Source organism: Fusarium redolens (assembly GCF_020744475.1).
Source record: "Fusarium redolens strain MPI-CAGE-AT-0023 chromosome Unknown BKA55scaffold_11, whole genome shotgun sequence".
In the NCBI taxonomy this organism is placed as follows: domain Eukaryota; kingdom Fungi; phylum Ascomycota; class Sordariomycetes; order Hypocreales; family Nectriaceae; genus Fusarium; species Fusarium redolens.
Genome location: NW_025763674.1, coordinates 894,538 through 911,353, shown reverse-complemented (window position 1 = coordinate 911,353; position 16,816 = coordinate 894,538). Strand labels below are relative to the sequence as shown.

General features: G+C 48.8%; 4 protein-coding genes across 4 annotated transcripts; 3 read left to right on the top strand and 1 right to left on the bottom strand.

Moving 5' to 3' along the window:
• Positions 1 to 824: 824 nt before the first annotated feature.
• Positions 825 to 6,669, top strand: BKA55DRAFT_595470 (uncharacterized protein; the record flags this gene model as incomplete). Its single annotated transcript, XM_046195813.1, has 10 exons — positions 825 to 1,074; positions 1,173 to 2,550; positions 2,609 to 2,993; positions 3,047 to 3,915; positions 4,486 to 4,530; positions 4,816 to 4,938; positions 5,015 to 5,082; positions 5,149 to 5,275; positions 5,324 to 6,397; positions 6,450 to 6,669. The coding sequence occupies 10 exons, from the start codon at positions 825 to 827 to the stop codon at positions 6,667 to 6,669; spliced, it is 4,539 nt and encodes a 1,512-aa protein (XP_046047539.1).
• A 172-nt stretch (positions 6,670 to 6,841) lies between these two features.
• On the bottom strand, positions 6,842 to 8,882 carry BKA55DRAFT_647263 (concanavalin A-like lectin/glucanase domain-containing protein). The gene is made up of 2 exons (XM_046197225.1): positions 8,344 to 8,882; positions 6,842 to 8,270 (listed from the first exon to the last, which is right to left on the bottom strand). The coding sequence occupies exons 1-2, from the start codon at positions 8,436 to 8,438 to the stop codon at positions 7,061 to 7,063; spliced, it is 1,305 nt and encodes a 434-aa protein (XP_046047538.1). The 5' UTR covers positions 8,439 to 8,882; the 3' UTR covers positions 6,842 to 7,060.
• A 558-nt stretch (positions 8,883 to 9,440) lies between these two features.
• BKA55DRAFT_618405 (glycosyl transferase) lies at positions 9,441 to 11,307 on the top strand. The gene is made up of 3 exons (XM_046196733.1): positions 9,441 to 9,707; positions 9,760 to 10,526; positions 10,584 to 11,307. The coding sequence occupies exons 1-3, from the start codon at positions 9,631 to 9,633 to the stop codon at positions 11,243 to 11,245; spliced, it is 1,506 nt and encodes a 501-aa protein (XP_046047537.1). The 5' UTR covers positions 9,441 to 9,630; the 3' UTR covers positions 11,246 to 11,307.
• A 1,366-nt stretch (positions 11,308 to 12,673) lies between these two features.
• Positions 12,674 to 16,812, top strand: BKA55DRAFT_573621 (ATP-utilizing chromatin assembly and remodelling N-terminal-domain-containing protein). Its single transcript, XM_046193218.1, has 7 exons — positions 12,674 to 13,112; positions 13,173 to 13,238; positions 13,293 to 13,351; positions 13,409 to 13,427; positions 13,483 to 13,548; positions 13,600 to 15,284; positions 15,340 to 16,812. The coding sequence occupies exons 1-7, from the start codon at positions 13,110 to 13,112 to the stop codon at positions 16,397 to 16,399; spliced, it is 2,958 nt and encodes a 985-aa protein (XP_046047536.1). The 5' UTR covers positions 12,674 to 13,109; the 3' UTR covers positions 16,400 to 16,812.
• Positions 16,813 to 16,816: the final 4 nt, after the last annotated feature.

The window sequence follows — 16,816 nt, the reverse complement described above, 5'->3', positions numbered from 1 at the left end:
AGTTCAGTTAGGTTCCGTCAAGTCAAGTCAAGTTAAAGTCAGTGCAGTGCAGCACGCTACGGAACGGTACTTGGTACGACAGGCTATCCCCCGTCTATTGCCCAACACCACCTCAGGGCACTCTCAGACTCTCTCTACCTGGGCGCTTTCCCCATCATCACCATCTCATTTCACTCTTGGATTCTCTTCTATTTCTATTCTTGGCCCTGCCACTTTCTGCGCGGGAACTTTAACTGAACTCTCTTGAACGCTGATGGCCTAGGCCGTGAGTCTTGGGGGCGATTGGGATATGGGCTACCACTTGCCTCACAACTTACGCTTGCGACCCTGCAACTGCATCTCCAATTCATTCACTCTGTAGTCCCTTTGACTCTCGTCGACTCTTCTTGACTGTCCGCTTCAATCAATTCCCAGTTCTGCCGCACGGCGGCGGTGACAACGACGACATTTCCTTTCTCAATTTCCTCTCATAATAATACCCAGCTCGTTATTTGCGTTTTCATCTTGGCCAATAGGCCTATCGACTGGTGAGTGAAAACCTGCAACATCAATCACCCGCCCGTCGGCTCTCCCCGTTGTTCCTTGGCACTTCAGCGTTGTGCCCCCGAACTCACCTCCTCTTCTCTACCTTGCATTCGCATCAACATTGTCTGTTGCGCTGTATCCTTACCAGGAAACTGTCCCATCTGCGAGTTGAATCGCCGATGGGGCCCTAGCCTTTGCCAAGACACTCCAAATTTCATACCCTGATTGCCTTATCCCCTCAAGTTACCAATGTCGAGTAATTAACTCCATGGTCCTTTACTGATTCAATCAAGTTCGACATGCCTCCGGACGTCGCTGACAACGATGCTGGCCAGTCGGCTCACGACTGGCACGATGATGCTCCGTCGCCGTCAGCGAGCATCAAGTCCGACAACGAAGTTGACGAAGACGGCAACGCACAACCCGGCGCGTCATCCCAACCGATTCAGAAGCGACGACGAGTAACGCGCGCATGCGATGAATGCCGACGGAAGAAGATTAAGTGTGACGGCAAGCAACCATGCACACACTGCTCTGTCTATAGTTATGGTACGCGGCTTCTGTCTGATTTATCGCTCAATCGCTTGTTCTTATACACTTTAACCCCGATACTGGGAAACGACGCGGTGGCTGACCATTATATGCAGAATGCACATACGATAAACCTTCAAACAGGAGAAGAAATCCGGCCCCACAGTATATCGAAGCCCTGGAAAGTCGACTGCAGCGCGCCGAGTCTCTACTTCACAAATTTATGCCCGATGTCGACTTGGCCGATCCGAGTCTTGACCCAGCAATTCAACAAGAATTCCGCAATCGCGAAAATGCTCGTGCACAAGCCTCGAAGGCCCGACAGCCTCCTCCACCACCACCACAACCTGAGCAAAATGAAGCTCATCTGACTTCGATGATCGATTCCGTTGGCCAACTTGATATCGATGAGAAGGGAAGTTTGGAATTTCACGGCAACTCCTCCGGCGCTGTGTTCTTGAAACGCATGAAGGATCATTTCCGAGGCATGCTTGGTTCGTCCTCAAAAGCTCCGTTCCTACCTCGTGCCGAACGACCGGCTGGCCTGGAGTCGCCCTCATTATCTTCTGTCGGAACGCCCTTCTCAGCAGTTCCAAGTTACCCTGAGCTACCGCCAAAGGATGTTGCCCGGAAGCTGTGCTATTATTCCCTCAGCTGCGCGACATGTCTCGTTCGAATCGTTCACGTCCCCACTTTCTACGAGCAAATGGACAAAATCTATGAACGACCATTGGACAATTTAACGAAGGAGGAAACACAATATCTTGGACTATTATTCTCTGTTATGTCTCTTGGGTGTATGTACAACAATCTCGACGACAACGACCCAGCAAGCATGCCTTATCAAGATGCGACAGAGGAGGGTCTCAAATACTACAATGCCGCGCGATCGGTATTACACGACGTGACCGATTGCCGCGACCTTATCTCGCTACAAGCTCTTCTATTCATCATTCTTTTCCTCCAAGCCACCTCGAATCTCAGCAGCTGCTATTCCTTCGTTGGTATTGCACTGCGCTCGTCACTCCGGATTGGTCTTCATCGACATTTGCAGCATGAAAAAATCGATCCAATTGAGCAGGAAGTTCGGAAACGTGTATTCTACGTGGTTCGACAAATGGATATTTATGTTTCTACATTACTTGGCTTTCCTCTACTCCTTAATGTGGACGACATCGACCAGCCGTTCCCCTTGGAAGTTGACGACGAGTTTATTACACACACCGGGATTTTGCGACCACCACCTGGATCACCATCCTTTTTCCAAGCGTTCAACGCCCATTCAGAACTAATGGAAATCTTGTCGAAGGTCACGAAATACGTCTATCCAACAAAGGGATTGGGTCAGAGCGTTACAAAAGACAACAAACCTGCCTCCACCTATCTGATTAGTTATGGCCGCATCAAGGAAATTGAAGCTGAGCTTCATTCTTGGTTTGAAAGGCTACCCCAGCATTGGCGCCCAAGCGGTGAGGGGCCAATTGAGACGGTTCGGTAAGTGCAGCAATGAGGGGTTTGAAGAAATTGTAGAACATTGCTAACTGGCGGATAGAATCCGTCATTTGTTGAGATTTGCTTATGCACATGTTCAGCTTGTGCTATACCGACCATTCTTGCATTACGTCTCTCCTCGTTTGAGCCAAGGAAATAAGGTCGATGAGCTATCATATGCTTGTGCAGCGGCTGCCATCAGTGTCTCTCGTAATATTGTGCACATTGGATTGGAAATTCGTAAACAGCGGGTACTCAGTGGACCGTACTGGTTCATGTTGTACACGGAGTTCTTTGCCGTCCTGTCCCTTGTGTTCTATGCTACAGAAAACCCCGAGAAACCCGGATCTGGCGAAGTTCTAGCAGATGCTCGAGCTGGAAGACAAATGATTGCAGCCCTGGCGGAGAAGAGTATGTCGGCCGAACGAGTTACCGGCGCTCTCAAGGTATGACCGAAATATTTGAACTTTTAGTACTCATACTGACATGGTTGAAATAGGCTCTATTTGACCAATTACCAGAGCAATTGGATGCTGGAACAATACGACAAGCGCCTTCAAAGAAGAGGCCCGCCCCTACAGGACGACCTTCATCTGTTTCATCTCATCATACTCCAATTCCCGCAAGCATGTCCTCGATAGGAACGACAGATTTCACTCGTGCAAGCCAGATGTCAACAAGCTCATATCCTACAACCTTGTCTCAAGGAACGATGGATCTGCCTGGAGGAGGCATGACAGCCTTTCAAGATAACACTTTCTCAGCCAACTTTGGTGATTTCATGTCCCCTGATTTGCAGCGAAGCACTCCAGAGTCGACCAGCAGCGCCGCGACAAGCACTCAACGCTACCCCTATACAGGACAGCAAATTGGCATGCACAACCCTGTCAACAAACTCGACTCGCTCATGTTCCCATCTGAGGATCCTTTTGCCTATCCAAACCAACCTATGATGGAATTGGGATTCCCGGGCAAGTCAGACCAACCCACCACTGTGGGAGACCAGAATCAAGATATGCAACTCTTCTTGACAGGCACTTTCGACGACGTAGAAAGCCAGATCTTTGGACAACCACCACCCTACATGATGCACCAGCAGGGCCAGCCCATGATGAGTGCATCGGGCCACCAACCCATGTTTGCCAGTCCATCAGCCATAATGGGCATGCAGCCCGGTCAACCGATGATGCAACAAAGGCGACCAGTTTCACAAACGCACGCGATTCATCAAGGACACGCGATGTCCAACCGACGAGCGCACGCACAACGGCATCAAGAAAGGCAGATACAACAAATGTTTACAGAACAGGGCATGCAAGCGGATTGGGGAGGCTTCTTTGGCTCTGGAAGAGGAGGATTCCAAGGAATGTAACGGTCGCTACATTTGATACCCACTCATGATACGGGAGGACGGAAAGCGCGCGAGGCGTCGGCTAGTGATTTTGATCTTGATTTTTATTTCATGGGAAGAGCGATTTTGATTTGGAACGGAGTGCTTGGACTGTTAAAGGGGCTAGGATACCACGGTTGAAGAGTATGGCAAAGGAATGATCGCGTTTTTAGATATGGCCAATGCACATAGACGGCGGCTGGAACTGGTGTACACTTGGACAAACATTGGATTGTCTGTTGAAGTTGAAGATGAAGTGGATGCGAACGGAGGAGGGAAGCTGAATGAAACGTGTAGGATCATTGAGAAGAAGACTACTTGTTAGCACTGCAATGAATTCAGCTTTGAGTATAGATCCATTGTAATGAGACTTGCCATGCGTCATATGAAACATTGAAAGTGGTTGACATAATGTTGAGTGTATATTTTATTCATAGTGCTTGGCTTGGAGATACGAGATCTTTCAGCCACAGAAGCAATTGTTTGCGGTTACAAGATCGGATCGTCCCGTAATCTAATCTATCCTCAACAATTGCATGGCGGACTAGAATGTCTTATTATCGATATGGTTGCGTCATGAAATGGATGAATTAGTACAGTCGGGCTTAGAAGGCTTTGTCAGGGCGTTATCGGGGGGTTGCGATACGTTGTGACCACTCCCGATGAGCACTGTGGCTGACTGATTACGGATGGATACTGTAAGTGCAACTCAACTATAACTGTAGCTTTAGTGTATGTGTTATCACATGAAACTTGGAGCTTCCTCTTTCAATAAACAACATATATTCTTAAACAACTCTCATTGTCTATCTCGGCCCTTTTATAATACGCTCATCCGATCTAACGTTTGAGTCAACGAGACTGTACTGTATTTATAGTGCACCGCCGATGGCACCGCCGATAACGCCGCCGAAGCCTGTCTGCGGGGAGCAGAGGCCTCAAGCACGTGAAAGAAGGTCGATGAGCTACGAGTTTGTGCTTGAGGATGAATTTGACGCGCTGTGAGTTGATCTTGGACTCCTATACTCTCATTGATGTGGTAGAATGCTCAGATTACTGACTCGAGCTTCGTGATAGGTGTGTCGAGGTAAAGAAGAGTGACGATGACTCCAGCGGTAAAAGCAGCAGCGGTAACAAGTATCCCGGTATGTCCAAAGAAGCTCTATCTCACATGCTCTCGATGTTTAAACGAGTACTAACGTACCATGAAGCAAAGCTCCATGCGCGCAAGGTCGTCAAAGAGCTCGGCGTTACCGATGGACTCATCTATCTTCCTGGTGAGCCTACACGCCTCTATGAGGACTCAGACCAGTCGCCTCCTTTCAAGCAACGCAGATAGTATGCTACCCGGTTCCTAACCAAGAAAGTTTGCTGACAATAAACCAGCTTCTATTACATGACTGGTGTTGACTTTCCCGACTGTGCCGTCACTTACGAAATCGCCATGGATCGTCTCACCCTCTGGATCCCGTACGCTGAGCCGCGACAAGTCTTGTATCATGGTCCAACTCCTGACGCAGCAGAGGCTATGCGCAAATACGACGTCGATGATGTTCGATACACAGCTCAACTGTCCAAATTCCTTCATGGTCAACTCCGTCCTGAGAAGACTCTTTATGTCCTTCATTCTGATCAAGCTCCTAAGTTGACTGATCGACCCCGAGGACAGACGCAGATCAACTGCTCTAAGCTGCGACCTGCCATGGATGAAGCCCGTGTAATCAAGACGGAGTATGAAGTTGCCCTCATTCGTCGTGCTTCACTTATCTCTGCTGCTGCTCATCGTGCTGTGGCCGAACGTCTTCTTACTATGCGCAATGAGCAAGATGTCGAAGCAGTTCTGCTTGCCGCTTGTACTTCGCGCGGTGCACATGCTCAGGCATATCCTATTATTGCTGGAGCTGGCGTCAATGCTTCAATTCTACACTACGGAGCCAACAACCAGCCTCTCGAGGGCAAGCAATTGATCGTTGTCGACGCTGGCTGTGAGTATCAATGCTACGCCAGCGACATCACTCGTACTCTTCCCGTCAGCGGTTCCTTTTCCAAGGAAGCCTCCGCGATCTACTCCATTGTACAGCGTATGCAGGAAGAGTGTATAGCACGTGTTCGACCCGGCACTGTCTACTACGAACTTCAGCTTCATGCTAGTGATGTAGCTCTTCAGGGCTTGCGCAAGTTGGGGCTCCTGAAGGGTAACTTTGAGGAGATCCAGAAGGCGGGTACTGTCGCGGCTTTCTTCCCTCACGGTCTCGGTCATCATGTTGGTCTTGAGGTCCACGATGTCACTGGCTACGAGCGCCTCTTGATGAGAGATAACTTCCACGTTGAGGGTGGTAAGCGTGAGATGGTAACTGCCACCGCTTTGGTGGCCATGCACCGAATGGCTTCGTCTTCCCCGCCTACAAAGCCAAGACAGGCTCTCCAGCCCAACATGATTGTGACAATCGAGCCAGGAATGTGAGTACTATACCATCTTCAACATTGGGGTCCATGGGCTAATTTATCGAAGCTACTTCTGCCGCCCTTTCATTGAGGGATACTTCCTGAACAACCCGTCACATGCCAAGTTCATTAACAAAGACCTACTTGAGACATACTATCCAGTTGGTGGTGTTCGTATCGAAGATGACATCCTTGTCACACCCGGAGGCTATGAGAACTTGACCTCCGCTGCCCCCAAGGGTGACGAGATGCTTGACGTGATCAACGGCAGCTTTGAGAAGATTTAATGACGATATGAATGCTTGCATTTGGATATGAAACTGTCGGCGAGCAAGACAAGCGAGTCTGGAATGTTTAGTGTTTGAATGCGTGATGGTTATGGGTGCTCTGGGAGTGGTCTAATAACACTGAGTATCTGGTTCAGGTAATGAGAATAAGTCTTGGATATATATAGTCTTTCAGATTTACAATATTGATTTATGAATTTTTTTTTTAATCATCATGCTCATTTCTTTTGCTAACATAAAAGCTCTCCCATGTACACACGGCTCATGCATCTAATTAACAAAGCACAGCAATACCAAGAAACAAGGCGTGAAGTCAAACAGACCTCGCTATCCAAATACAAGTCTTCCCCTGAATCCATACTCCCCCTCTTTTTAGCTCTTTTTCTTAAGTCTACAGATACTTCTTGGGCATGGATGAGCGCCGTTTCTTGTACGCCACGTAAGCCGCAACGAGAAGGCCCTGGGTACCAAGGAAGACAAAGATAAGGAAGCGGTGGCCAGGGGTCTTGGCCATGACAGCCTCTGACAATGAGTTGTGGTGGTCAGAGAGTGTGTCCTTGAAGGTACGCTCGGTGGACTGCAGCTTGCGGTTGAGTTCCTTTCGGAGACCCTGAATATCTTTCTCGAGCTCCATAACACGGCTGTGCAGAGCAGTGATATCGTCGAGCTTACGCATATCAGCACGGAGTTGGCCGAGCAGGGCCGTCAAGTCCTCGTGACGCTTCTCATCCTGCTGCTGGTGGCGGGAGGAGGTGCGCTGCAAGGAGGCGAGCTGGTGGTTGGTGTTCTGAAGGCGATTGTGCAGATCCATGAACTGAGCCTTGGAAGTCTGGAAGATATCGGGATCCTCATCCGCGTACTCGCCATCATTTCGCTTGTTGTTACTGCTGGAGGTGTCCCTGACTGGTGGAACACGCTGGTTCTGGTTCTGGCCCTGATTTTGGTTCTGCTTAGGAGGATCACGAACAGGGCCACTGTCGCTGTTATCAGCCATGACAACCAGCTTGAAGACCTCAAAGGAGTCAGGGTTATCAGGGGTGGCAGCAGTGACACCAAACTGGTAGCCAGTGGGAATGCTGAACTTGTCCGACTCGAAGCATAGGTTACCATCCAACTCAACACGGAATGTCCTGGCGGTCTGTCGAAGCTTGACCTGCGAAGGTCGGCCAAGGTTGCGGTAGTTGTAAGGGCAGTGGCCGAATGAGAGCTCATCGACATTGCTTTGCCTCGAATAATCGGTGTTTCCATCGTTCAAGAAACCTCGAACCATTCCACTCGAACCGCCAGAAGTATCAATAACCAAAGCCAAACCATCGAACTTTCCGACGGTATAGATGCTTCCAGAGCCGATCGTAGCAGGACCGTTGCGAACAAGCCAGATGTTGAGGTTACCACGGCCACGATCAGGGCCGTTAGCTCGGAAGTCGACGTCGGCGATCCATTGGTTTCGAAGTAAAGGCTGCTGGCCCCAGACGGCACCTCGTTGGTTACCAGGAGCAAGAGGTGTCAAGATAATTCGGTTTGAGAGAACCTCGGGCGTGTTGGGGTTGCCTTGGACAGCAAAGTTGGGGATCTGCCCACGAGCTTCGGGTGGGCTTATCCTGTAGACGCAGGGCGGATTAGCAACATCCCTGGATAGTGCAGTACCACAAAGGTACAAAAGGTAGAACAAACCTTCCAGCATGACCAAAACTAAGTTCACTGATGAGATACTGAGCCTGCGACAGGCTTGCTGCCAGCAGCGCAGCCAAAGAGAAAGAGACCTTCATAGCAGCGGAAAAGATGTAGGTAGCTCCAATGGACCAAAAGACGAAATAAGAACAAGGATGGAACAATATTTATTCAAACCACAGACAAGACAAGACTCGACACCTGCGCAAGGACGGGCTCACTCCTTTTTCCCAAGTTCGGGTCGCGGAAAAAAGAGCTCGGGAAGTTGAAGGGAATGAGCCGAGTTGGTGGAGGCAAGGCTGAGGTCTAAGGACACTTTGCACTATGCAGCCCCTGGAACAAGCGTATACCGTACTTGGTGGTTGGAGTTTAGAGCGGGGGTTCACTATAGACCAGTCAAGAATTAACAACGGGTTCCAAACAGACACAATAATGAGGCCTGGAATATAAGAAGTCAGATAATGAAAGAACAAAGAATCTATCAATTGATACTCAAACCAAATACGAAAGAGGGAAAAGTCTCATGAGAAGCAGACAATGAGTTAATGAAGCCACATGCGATCCATTCAGCTCAGCCTTGAAAAGGGTTTTGTGGCGTAACCTAACTGGAGCAGCGTGGCTTGATGATGTCCAGTAGAGAGCATTATTGGTGGATTTGTTAGCTAACGAGATGGAAGCTGGGGAAAAAGAGCTCGGGCCGTCGGTAGCTTCAAAAGAGAATACGGTGAGCCCCTTTCGAGGTGTTTTAAGATTGAGTAATACAATTGAATTGTATTATCATTAAAGCGAAGACGGATAGTTTGGGAGCTGTTCTCTGTTACCCAGACTTTAATACCTGTAGCCAGAATAAAGTCAAAGCTATACCCCTGTAAGTAACTCCATAACTAGACCCCAGATTGGACAGAGTTCTTAGAGATCATTGTACATCTCTAGGCTTGCCTTGATTACTTTAACTGTCTAAAAGTCTCGTTTTCAAGTTAGATGCATTTTCTGAAAATTGGCCAATGGATTCTGTCAACTCTTATTGTGAACCGAGTTGAGTGTTCGAAGCTCTATTGCTTCTCAGAGGTAACGCAGCTTAGGTTCCTTAAGGTAGCTGTCAACCCATCTCGGTGCTAGTATTTTAGTGGAGACATGTGCTTGGACAAACCACCTCATGTACAAAAATGAACACGAGCCAATCTCCTGCTCGTCATGACTTGTATCTAGGTCTACCTTAACCAATCCCACAGAAACAAGGTCATGAGGCCATCTCCAGCTCCGCGACAACACAAATAGTGACCGCGCATCATGAGCGAACATTACCCAACACTTGCGCAGACTGCGCTTGTGGCTGCCGCTTTCAAAATCCTCCTGTTCCCCGCATAGTGAGTCTTGTTCCATCATATCCGTCGCGTACCATCGCTCACCACCAAACAGCAAATCGACCGACTTTGAAGTCCATCGCAATTGGCTCGCTATCACGAACAGTCTTCCTCTAGAGAAATGGTACTTTGAAAAGACGTCGGAATGGACTCTGGATTATCCCCCCTTCTTCGCCTACTTCGAATGGGTTCTCGCACACGTCGCTCGTCTCGTTGATCCCCTCATGGTCAAAGTCTACAACCTCGATTACGAGAGCTGGCAAACGGTCTACTTCCAACGGACTTCTGTCATTATTACAGAACTTGTTCTGTTCTGGGCACTCCAGACCTTTATCGACAATGCGCCTCTAAAATCCCGTCGTGCCGCTCAGGTCGCTGCTCTATCTATCATCCTTTCTCCCGGACTTCTCATTATCGACCATATTCACTTTCAGTACAATGGCTTCATGTACGGAATCCTTGTCATGTCTCTTGTTCTTGCTCGCGACAAGAATGAGCTACTAACCAGTGGGCTCATCTTTGCTGCCCTCCTATGCTTCAAGCACATTTACTTGTACTTGGCGCCAGCTTATTTTGTATATCTCCTGCGAGCATATTGCTTGTCATCTAAGTCCATCTTCCGAATCCGATTCTTGAATTCGATCAAGCTTGGTTTGGGCATTGGAACGATCTTTGGAGCTGCTTTTGGACCGTTTGCAGCTATGAATCAGATTCCTCAGCTTCTGAGCCGATTATTCCCCTTCTCTCGCGGCCTATGTCACGCTTACTGGGCGCCTAATGTCTGGGCTCTTTACTCTTTTGCGGATAGAATTTTGATTCACGGTAAGTTCCACTTTAGTTCAGATCAGCTACCTCAACCATTGGTCTAACATTCTATAGTTGCTCCACGCGTTGGCTGGACTGTGGATAAGAACGCGTTGCAGAGTGTCACTCGTGGCTTGGTTGGAGATACAGCTTTTGCTGTTCTGCCTGAAATCAGCCCAAGAACATGTTTCGTTCTCACACTTTTTTTCCAGGTCCTACCTCTGATCAAGCTATTCTCTCAACCAACATGGGAGACGTTCATTGGCGCCGTCACCCTGTGTGGCTATGCCTCTTTCCTCTTTGGCTGGCATGTCCATGAGAAGGCCATTCTTCTTGTCATCATCCCCTTCAGTCTTATCGCCCTTCGAGATAGACGTCATCTCGGAGCCTTCCGGCCGCTGGCTGTTGCCGGTCATGTATCGCTCTTCCCTCTCCTTTTCACGCCTGCAGAATTCCCTATCAAAACCATCTACACTATCACTTGGCTTGTTGTCTTCCTCATGGCGTTTGATCGTCTTGCCCCTGCTTCCAACAAGCCCAGGATCTTCCTACTAGACCGGTTCAGCACGCTATACATTGCCGTGAGCATCCCACTCATTTTATACTGCTCACTCCTACACCAGATTATATTTGGTAAGAGCTATGAATTCCTTCCGTTGATGTTTACGAGCTCGTATACTGCGATTGGTGTGGTTGGAAGCTGGTTGGGTTATATGGTGGTGTATTTCACAGCATGAAGTGTTGATGTTTAGATACCCAATAGATTTCATATCTTGTCTAACAATGAATGATTCTCTCATGATATTCTCCAAGTAAAATGAAACAATCTGTTGGTAATTTGGCACCTGGAATAATCACTGCCGGGCCTGTGCTCTAGGCACCCTGAATCTATCCAGGGGCACAATCAGCCTAGCTGGCTTCTGGGGCCCATTCACAATAGTTTCATCATTCTATTGTGGTTTTTCTCCTCGTGCCGTGCGGAAGCAGTGGCAGGCGAGTGTAAAGTAGTTTGCGATCTCAATTGTGGAGCTTCCTGGAGTACAAAGCTAGGTGATGTCCCTAGAGGAGGCAGTGGCTCCAGCTCTGGCAGTGGCATAATAGCTCTTTTGCAAGTGTCTAAAAGTGCAAAGACATTTCACGTGATCTAAATGCACTAAATATGACTTCTGGGGCTCGTTTGGGGGCATTTTTGAAGTGATAGAGTTGTATATAATTCCGACCTGACTTACACGACGCGTTTGACGGAGAGACCGAAGAGGCTCTCGTTCTATGTCATGATGCACTTTCAATTCCAGGTAGTCTATATATAGCTTTTCTATATTGAGAGAATACAATCACCAGATGCTCTGCCAACCTTGAGTGCGCTTTGCTGGTGATTATCGTGAGTGGTTGTCGTACCAGAAGCTTACTTGGCGTCCCAAGATGACTGTCTGTAGTATCTCCAGAAGAATTTCAAGATTAGGCTATATTGGATATATCTTCACAAACTCGCATAATATGTCTCCGACTCTATGTTTTCTGGGTGCAGAGTGACGTGAGGATTATAAAGAGTCCAAGAACGTGGGCAAAAAGTTGAGTTAGGCTTGTTTTATAGGCGGGCAAAGTTGAATGATGGATCTTAGACGAGGAGGAGGAGGGCCGCGGGCCGACAGGGGTTGGAGGTGGAGAGGATGGAACGGATCCATGAGGAGCTAAGCTATAAAAAAAAAAGCTGGGACATGACAAGACATTTTGACGCGCTTAAGATGTCGACTCTAACAAAGCATAATATAATATAATGGGTAGTACACAAGTAAATTGTATACTGCAATATATCATATATACTTATTGATATATCACTTCTTTCACTTTAGGTACCGTGTTAGTCTCATCTTCGGGTATCTGCAACCGCATTCTCCATCAAAGCATCCATCTAATACAAGGCTCGGGACCCTAATGTGCCAGCCATGGAGGGCAGGGACGGCATTGACTTAAAGTACCTGTACTTGTCAGTTACTGAATCATGGCCCATATCTTAGTGGCGGCCCGGGTATCTCTCAGCTCCCAGTGACCCACCGTACTACCGGGACCTGACCTGCCCGTTAAACTCCCTCCCGCCAGCCCAGGTCGCGTACTTGTAGCCCGCTTCTTTTCCTTCTTTAGATTCTTCTTTTCTTCCTACATCATTCTCCTCACTCTAGTCACGTCCGCAACTTGTCTCTGCCTCGACAACGTGTGCGCATTAGAAGAGATATCTCATATATCATCTTTTTCGCGTCTTATACCTTCACTCTTCAGCCTCCTCGACTCCATCCACTGCGAGCGTGTAAGTCGTTCAACTCCGGACTCCATCTCTCGAGGAGCCCACCCCCGATTTCTATTTCCCACCTGCGCGCCCGCGTTCTCCTCGATCCGCCCACGCAAAACGAGACGACCCCAAATTTCGCCTTAGCACGATTCTTCACCGTCGCGTCTTCCACCACAATCACCCTCGTGCTCATGCTGCAATATAGCATCACTTTCAACCTTCAATCTTGTTAGTGGGGGGAGGCTATACCTCAGCCTTGCAGGTGGTTTCTATTGCACATCCGACTCGGCCGCTTGCGCCTCGATTACTTGACCATGGTACGCGCTTCTACTACTTACCTCTCGACCACTTCGCCCTTACTAAACGAGTATCACCAGGTCCTCTTCAAACGTAAACCGGTCCGCTTTTTGCAGGCCCAGGAAATTGAGGATGAGAATACTGAGGTACGGCTAACTCAATATAGCTGTAGGTTTTGCGCAATAGCTAAACAGCAATAGGTCTGGCACATTCCTCAAACAGGGGAGATCTTCACCACATATGAGGACTATCTTGATCGGTAAGTGCTGTTCATCACCCAAGTTCAAATATTACACCTTACTTACACAACTCTTAGCATGGATTTCTATAAACAGGTTAGCCATGATATCTGGTTTACACCTTGACATCCCTTGCTTACCCATCATACAGCGTCGCTTTAATGATCAGATTACAGGCCATTCCGGTCTGACTTTCTTTGAGGCTCTAAAGAGCGAGGTTTGTTTTGTAAACTTTGATTTATCATTCAACGGCTGACAATTGACTTAGCTTGCTGGTGGCAAAGAAGTCGAAGCTTCATTTCCTGAGGCGTTGAAAGGTCCTATACTGCGTAAGGTGCAATTTCAGACCGTTTCTCGCCTGGATAACCTCGTTGATCAAATCTACGACGAGTTCAAGCATGACTATTACCCTGGTGAAGAGGTCACAGTGACCATGAAGGGAGGCGATCGCGCTCACGGATTGGTCCGCGATAAGACAACTTTTGGTCCCCGCGCTCTTCCTGATGGAACTCATTCCTTACCTACAACCCGCTATCTGGTGGATCTCAAGGACACTGAACAGGACACGATTGTAACGGATGAGCACATCTGTCGCGACCGGGGTATCTTCACGAAGGCAATGCTCAGATCTTTCATTAAGAAGACTGTCACCCGTGATGCATGGAATGGGGCACCGTGGTTGGTCAAGCATGACTATGCGAGCCAGTATCATATCGATACTCGCGTTCCTCCTCACCTTCGATACGATACCAAGGTTATGGAGCGTAAACAGCTCCAAGCCCAAAAGCGAGCACACCTCAATCATGATACCAACGGTCATGATTTGACTTCTGCACTTCATTCTGGTCCAGTACGTCTGCCGGAACTCAAGCCGGCTCCCAAGAGTAAGGCGAAGCCTGGTCAGCCAGGATCTGGTTCCAAGGGTCTCAAGTGGCCTCTTAACATGCCTGTTCATGGCGGCAACCCATTCAGCTCTCCTTCGGACTATGGCATCCAGACACCAATCCAGCGTGAACCTACGCCGCCTCCTCCTCCACCTCCTCTCCCGAAATACCCTATTGAAGATTTGCAGCTGGAGCCTCGAGATGATCGCAAGCGTCCGCCGCTTAAATTTCTCTGCAGAAACCCACCTGTCAAGGTTGAAAACGACGATATGCCGCAGAGTGAGTTCTGCGACAAGATTGACATGGAATCGATTGGCCCATTGCTCGAGACTTGGGACACCCTCAATGTGTACTGCGAGGTGTTCAAGCTGGACTCATTCACTTTTGACGATTATGTTGAGACCCTCTGCGTTGCATCAGAGGAGGTTCCAATTCAATTGCTTGACGAGATCCATTGCTCAGTATTGAAGATTCTGGTGGACTCCGAAGCCGATGGCGGCAAGGTTCGCATCACCCTACCCGAAGTCGACGAAGAAGATAGCGACGAGGACAGCGATGAGGATGCCAGCGCTCTGCCAACTCCTGAGCCCGAGGCCAGGCCAGTTGGACGATCCACCCGCAGTAGTCTTGCTAAGGCGGAAGCAGAGCGTTTGGCTGCCGAGGCCGCGGCCGCTGAGAAGGAAAGCGAGGAGGAGACTAAGCATCGCGCTGAACAGCTTCTCAAGGATTACGACTGGATCGAACACCTTCGAAAGCGAGACTTTACTAACGGTGGATGGGAGCGAATCATGGTTGGCCTTCTCCATCAGTTATCAAAGAACGAACGTCGACATGAGGTTTGCGAGGAACTCTTGCATCTCCTTGTGCCTGCTGGAGTTGATGCTACTCAAGAAACAGTCAAGCAGCGATACGCCGAACTCGATGTCAACCAGCGTGTCAAAGCTTTGCAGATAATCTGCATGCTGACCACTGAGACCAAGGCCATGCGAGGCTACATGGAAGACTGCAGCGAAACCATGACCACATATCGCAAGGAGAGGATTGAATGGCAGCGGCAACGTAAGCAAGCGTAAGTTAAGAGCAAAGCTTTCCCACTTGGCGATGAATGCTAATAATTTGTACAGCATTGAAGATTTGCGTCAGCTCAATGAGCAGAAGAAGATCCTGCTACCGGAGAACATGCCTCCTTCCCCACCAAAGGAAGAGGATGGAGACGTAAAAATGGCTGATCCCGAAGATTCCATTATTTCACGAGGGGGAGATGGCGATGAAACACAGGATGATCCATCGGCTCGCAAGCGCCGACGACCTCAGACGGCTAAGCAGCGTAAGCAAGAGGAAGAAGAGGCTCGCAAGAAGGAGAAGGCTGCCAAGGTTGCCAAGACGCCTAAACCACCAACCCAATCAAAGCAGTTCACTAAACTCCTGAAAGATATTCAGAAGAAAGAGGAAGTCATCAAAAAGTGTGAGGAGGAGATTGCCGTCATTGAAAACGATCTGCGTGAGGCTGACTGCCCTCGGACCCGAGTCCTTGGAAAGGATCGCTTCTGGAACCGGTACTATTGGTTTGAACGAAATGGCATGCCGTATGGTGGACTTCCTGATAGCTCGACCGCATCAGCAGATTACGCCAATGGTCTGATCTGGGTTCAAGGACCTGACGAGCTAGAGCGAGAAGGATACATCGACCTACCTGCTGAACTCCAGGAAGAGTACAAGGAAAAGTTCAACATGACTGTTCCTGAGCGAAAGGCTATGGAAGAGGCCAACACCAGCGTCTTCAACGCACATCAGTGGGGCTACATCTCGGAACCGGCGCACGTAGATGAGCTCATCAAATGGCTAGATCCTCGTGGGTTCAACGAACTCAAGCTTCGGAAGGAACTCTTAAGTTTCAAGGACAAGATCGCCAAACATATGGAGAGCCGCAAGGCCTACCTATCCAAGGAGGAAGATGGTGAAAAGAAAGAGGAGAACCACAAGCGAATGAGCACGCGCATCCGGGACAAGTCGCCGGAGGCGCCCAACTATCGCAGTCTCCAGTGGGAGAACACGACCGCGCTGGAGGAACTAGGACACTTACACAGTGATCCCCCGCCACCACCCAGATCTCGAAAGCAGACTCGAAAGCGGGAGGCTGTTAACGACGCGCCAGCCCCAGCATCAAAGTCTCGACGACGTTGAAGAAAGTTCTGTATTGCTTATGAAGTAATCTCAGTTTCGTATCAGAATGTTGACTGATGTGTGAATTGATTGCATAGCAAAGGAAAGACATGGGGAAAGTATCCAGAAAAGGATTTCGATGGATTTTTACAGCGGAATTGGCGATGGTCACAGCGTGTTGATTTTGGCGCAAAGCCTGGTATGGAGGAGTCTTAGAGCAAAAGGCGTTTGGTTCCGTATATTTGCTTTTGTGGAAGGGGTTCGGGGAGAGAAACGCATGGCATCACATGGCAACCGGCAGCATTGGGAGTGGCATAGAAAGAAATACTGTAACTAGATTAGAGGCTTTGAAACTGGGCCTTTCTTTGTATGAGACAAAGACAGGGCAAGGCAAGACAAGACAAAATCAGAAAATACATACAATACTTGCTAAATAGA

Excerpts from the sequence above, each read along its gene's own strand:
- BKA55DRAFT_647263 (XM_046197225.1), bottom strand. The coding sequence starts at position 8,438 with ATGAAGGTCTCTTTCTCTTTGGCTGCGCTGCTGGCAGCAAGCCTGTCG. Across the intron at positions 8,271-8,343 it reads AGTTTTGGTCATGCTGGAAG|GATAAGCCCACCCGAAGCTC; the intron begins GTTTGTTCTACC and ends CTGCGTCTACAG.
- BKA55DRAFT_618405 (XM_046196733.1), top strand. The coding sequence starts at position 9,631 with ATGAGCGAACATTACCCAACACTTGCGCAGACTGCGCTTGTGGCTGCC. Across the intron at positions 9,708-9,759 it reads ATCCTCCTGTTCCCCGCATA|CAAATCGACCGACTTTGAAG; the intron begins GTGAGTCTTGTT and ends ACCACCAAACAG. Across the intron at positions 10,527-10,583 it reads GGATAGAATTTTGATTCACG|TTGCTCCACGCGTTGGCTGG; the intron begins GTAAGTTCCACT and ends AACATTCTATAG.
- BKA55DRAFT_573621 (XM_046193218.1), top strand. Across the intron at positions 13,239-13,292 it reads TTGAGGATGAGAATACTGAG|GTCTGGCACATTCCTCAAAC; the intron begins GTACGGCTAACT and ends AAACAGCAATAG. Across the intron at positions 15,285-15,339 it reads CAGCGGCAACGTAAGCAAGC|CATTGAAGATTTGCGTCAGC; the intron begins GTAAGTTAAGAG and ends TAATTTGTACAG.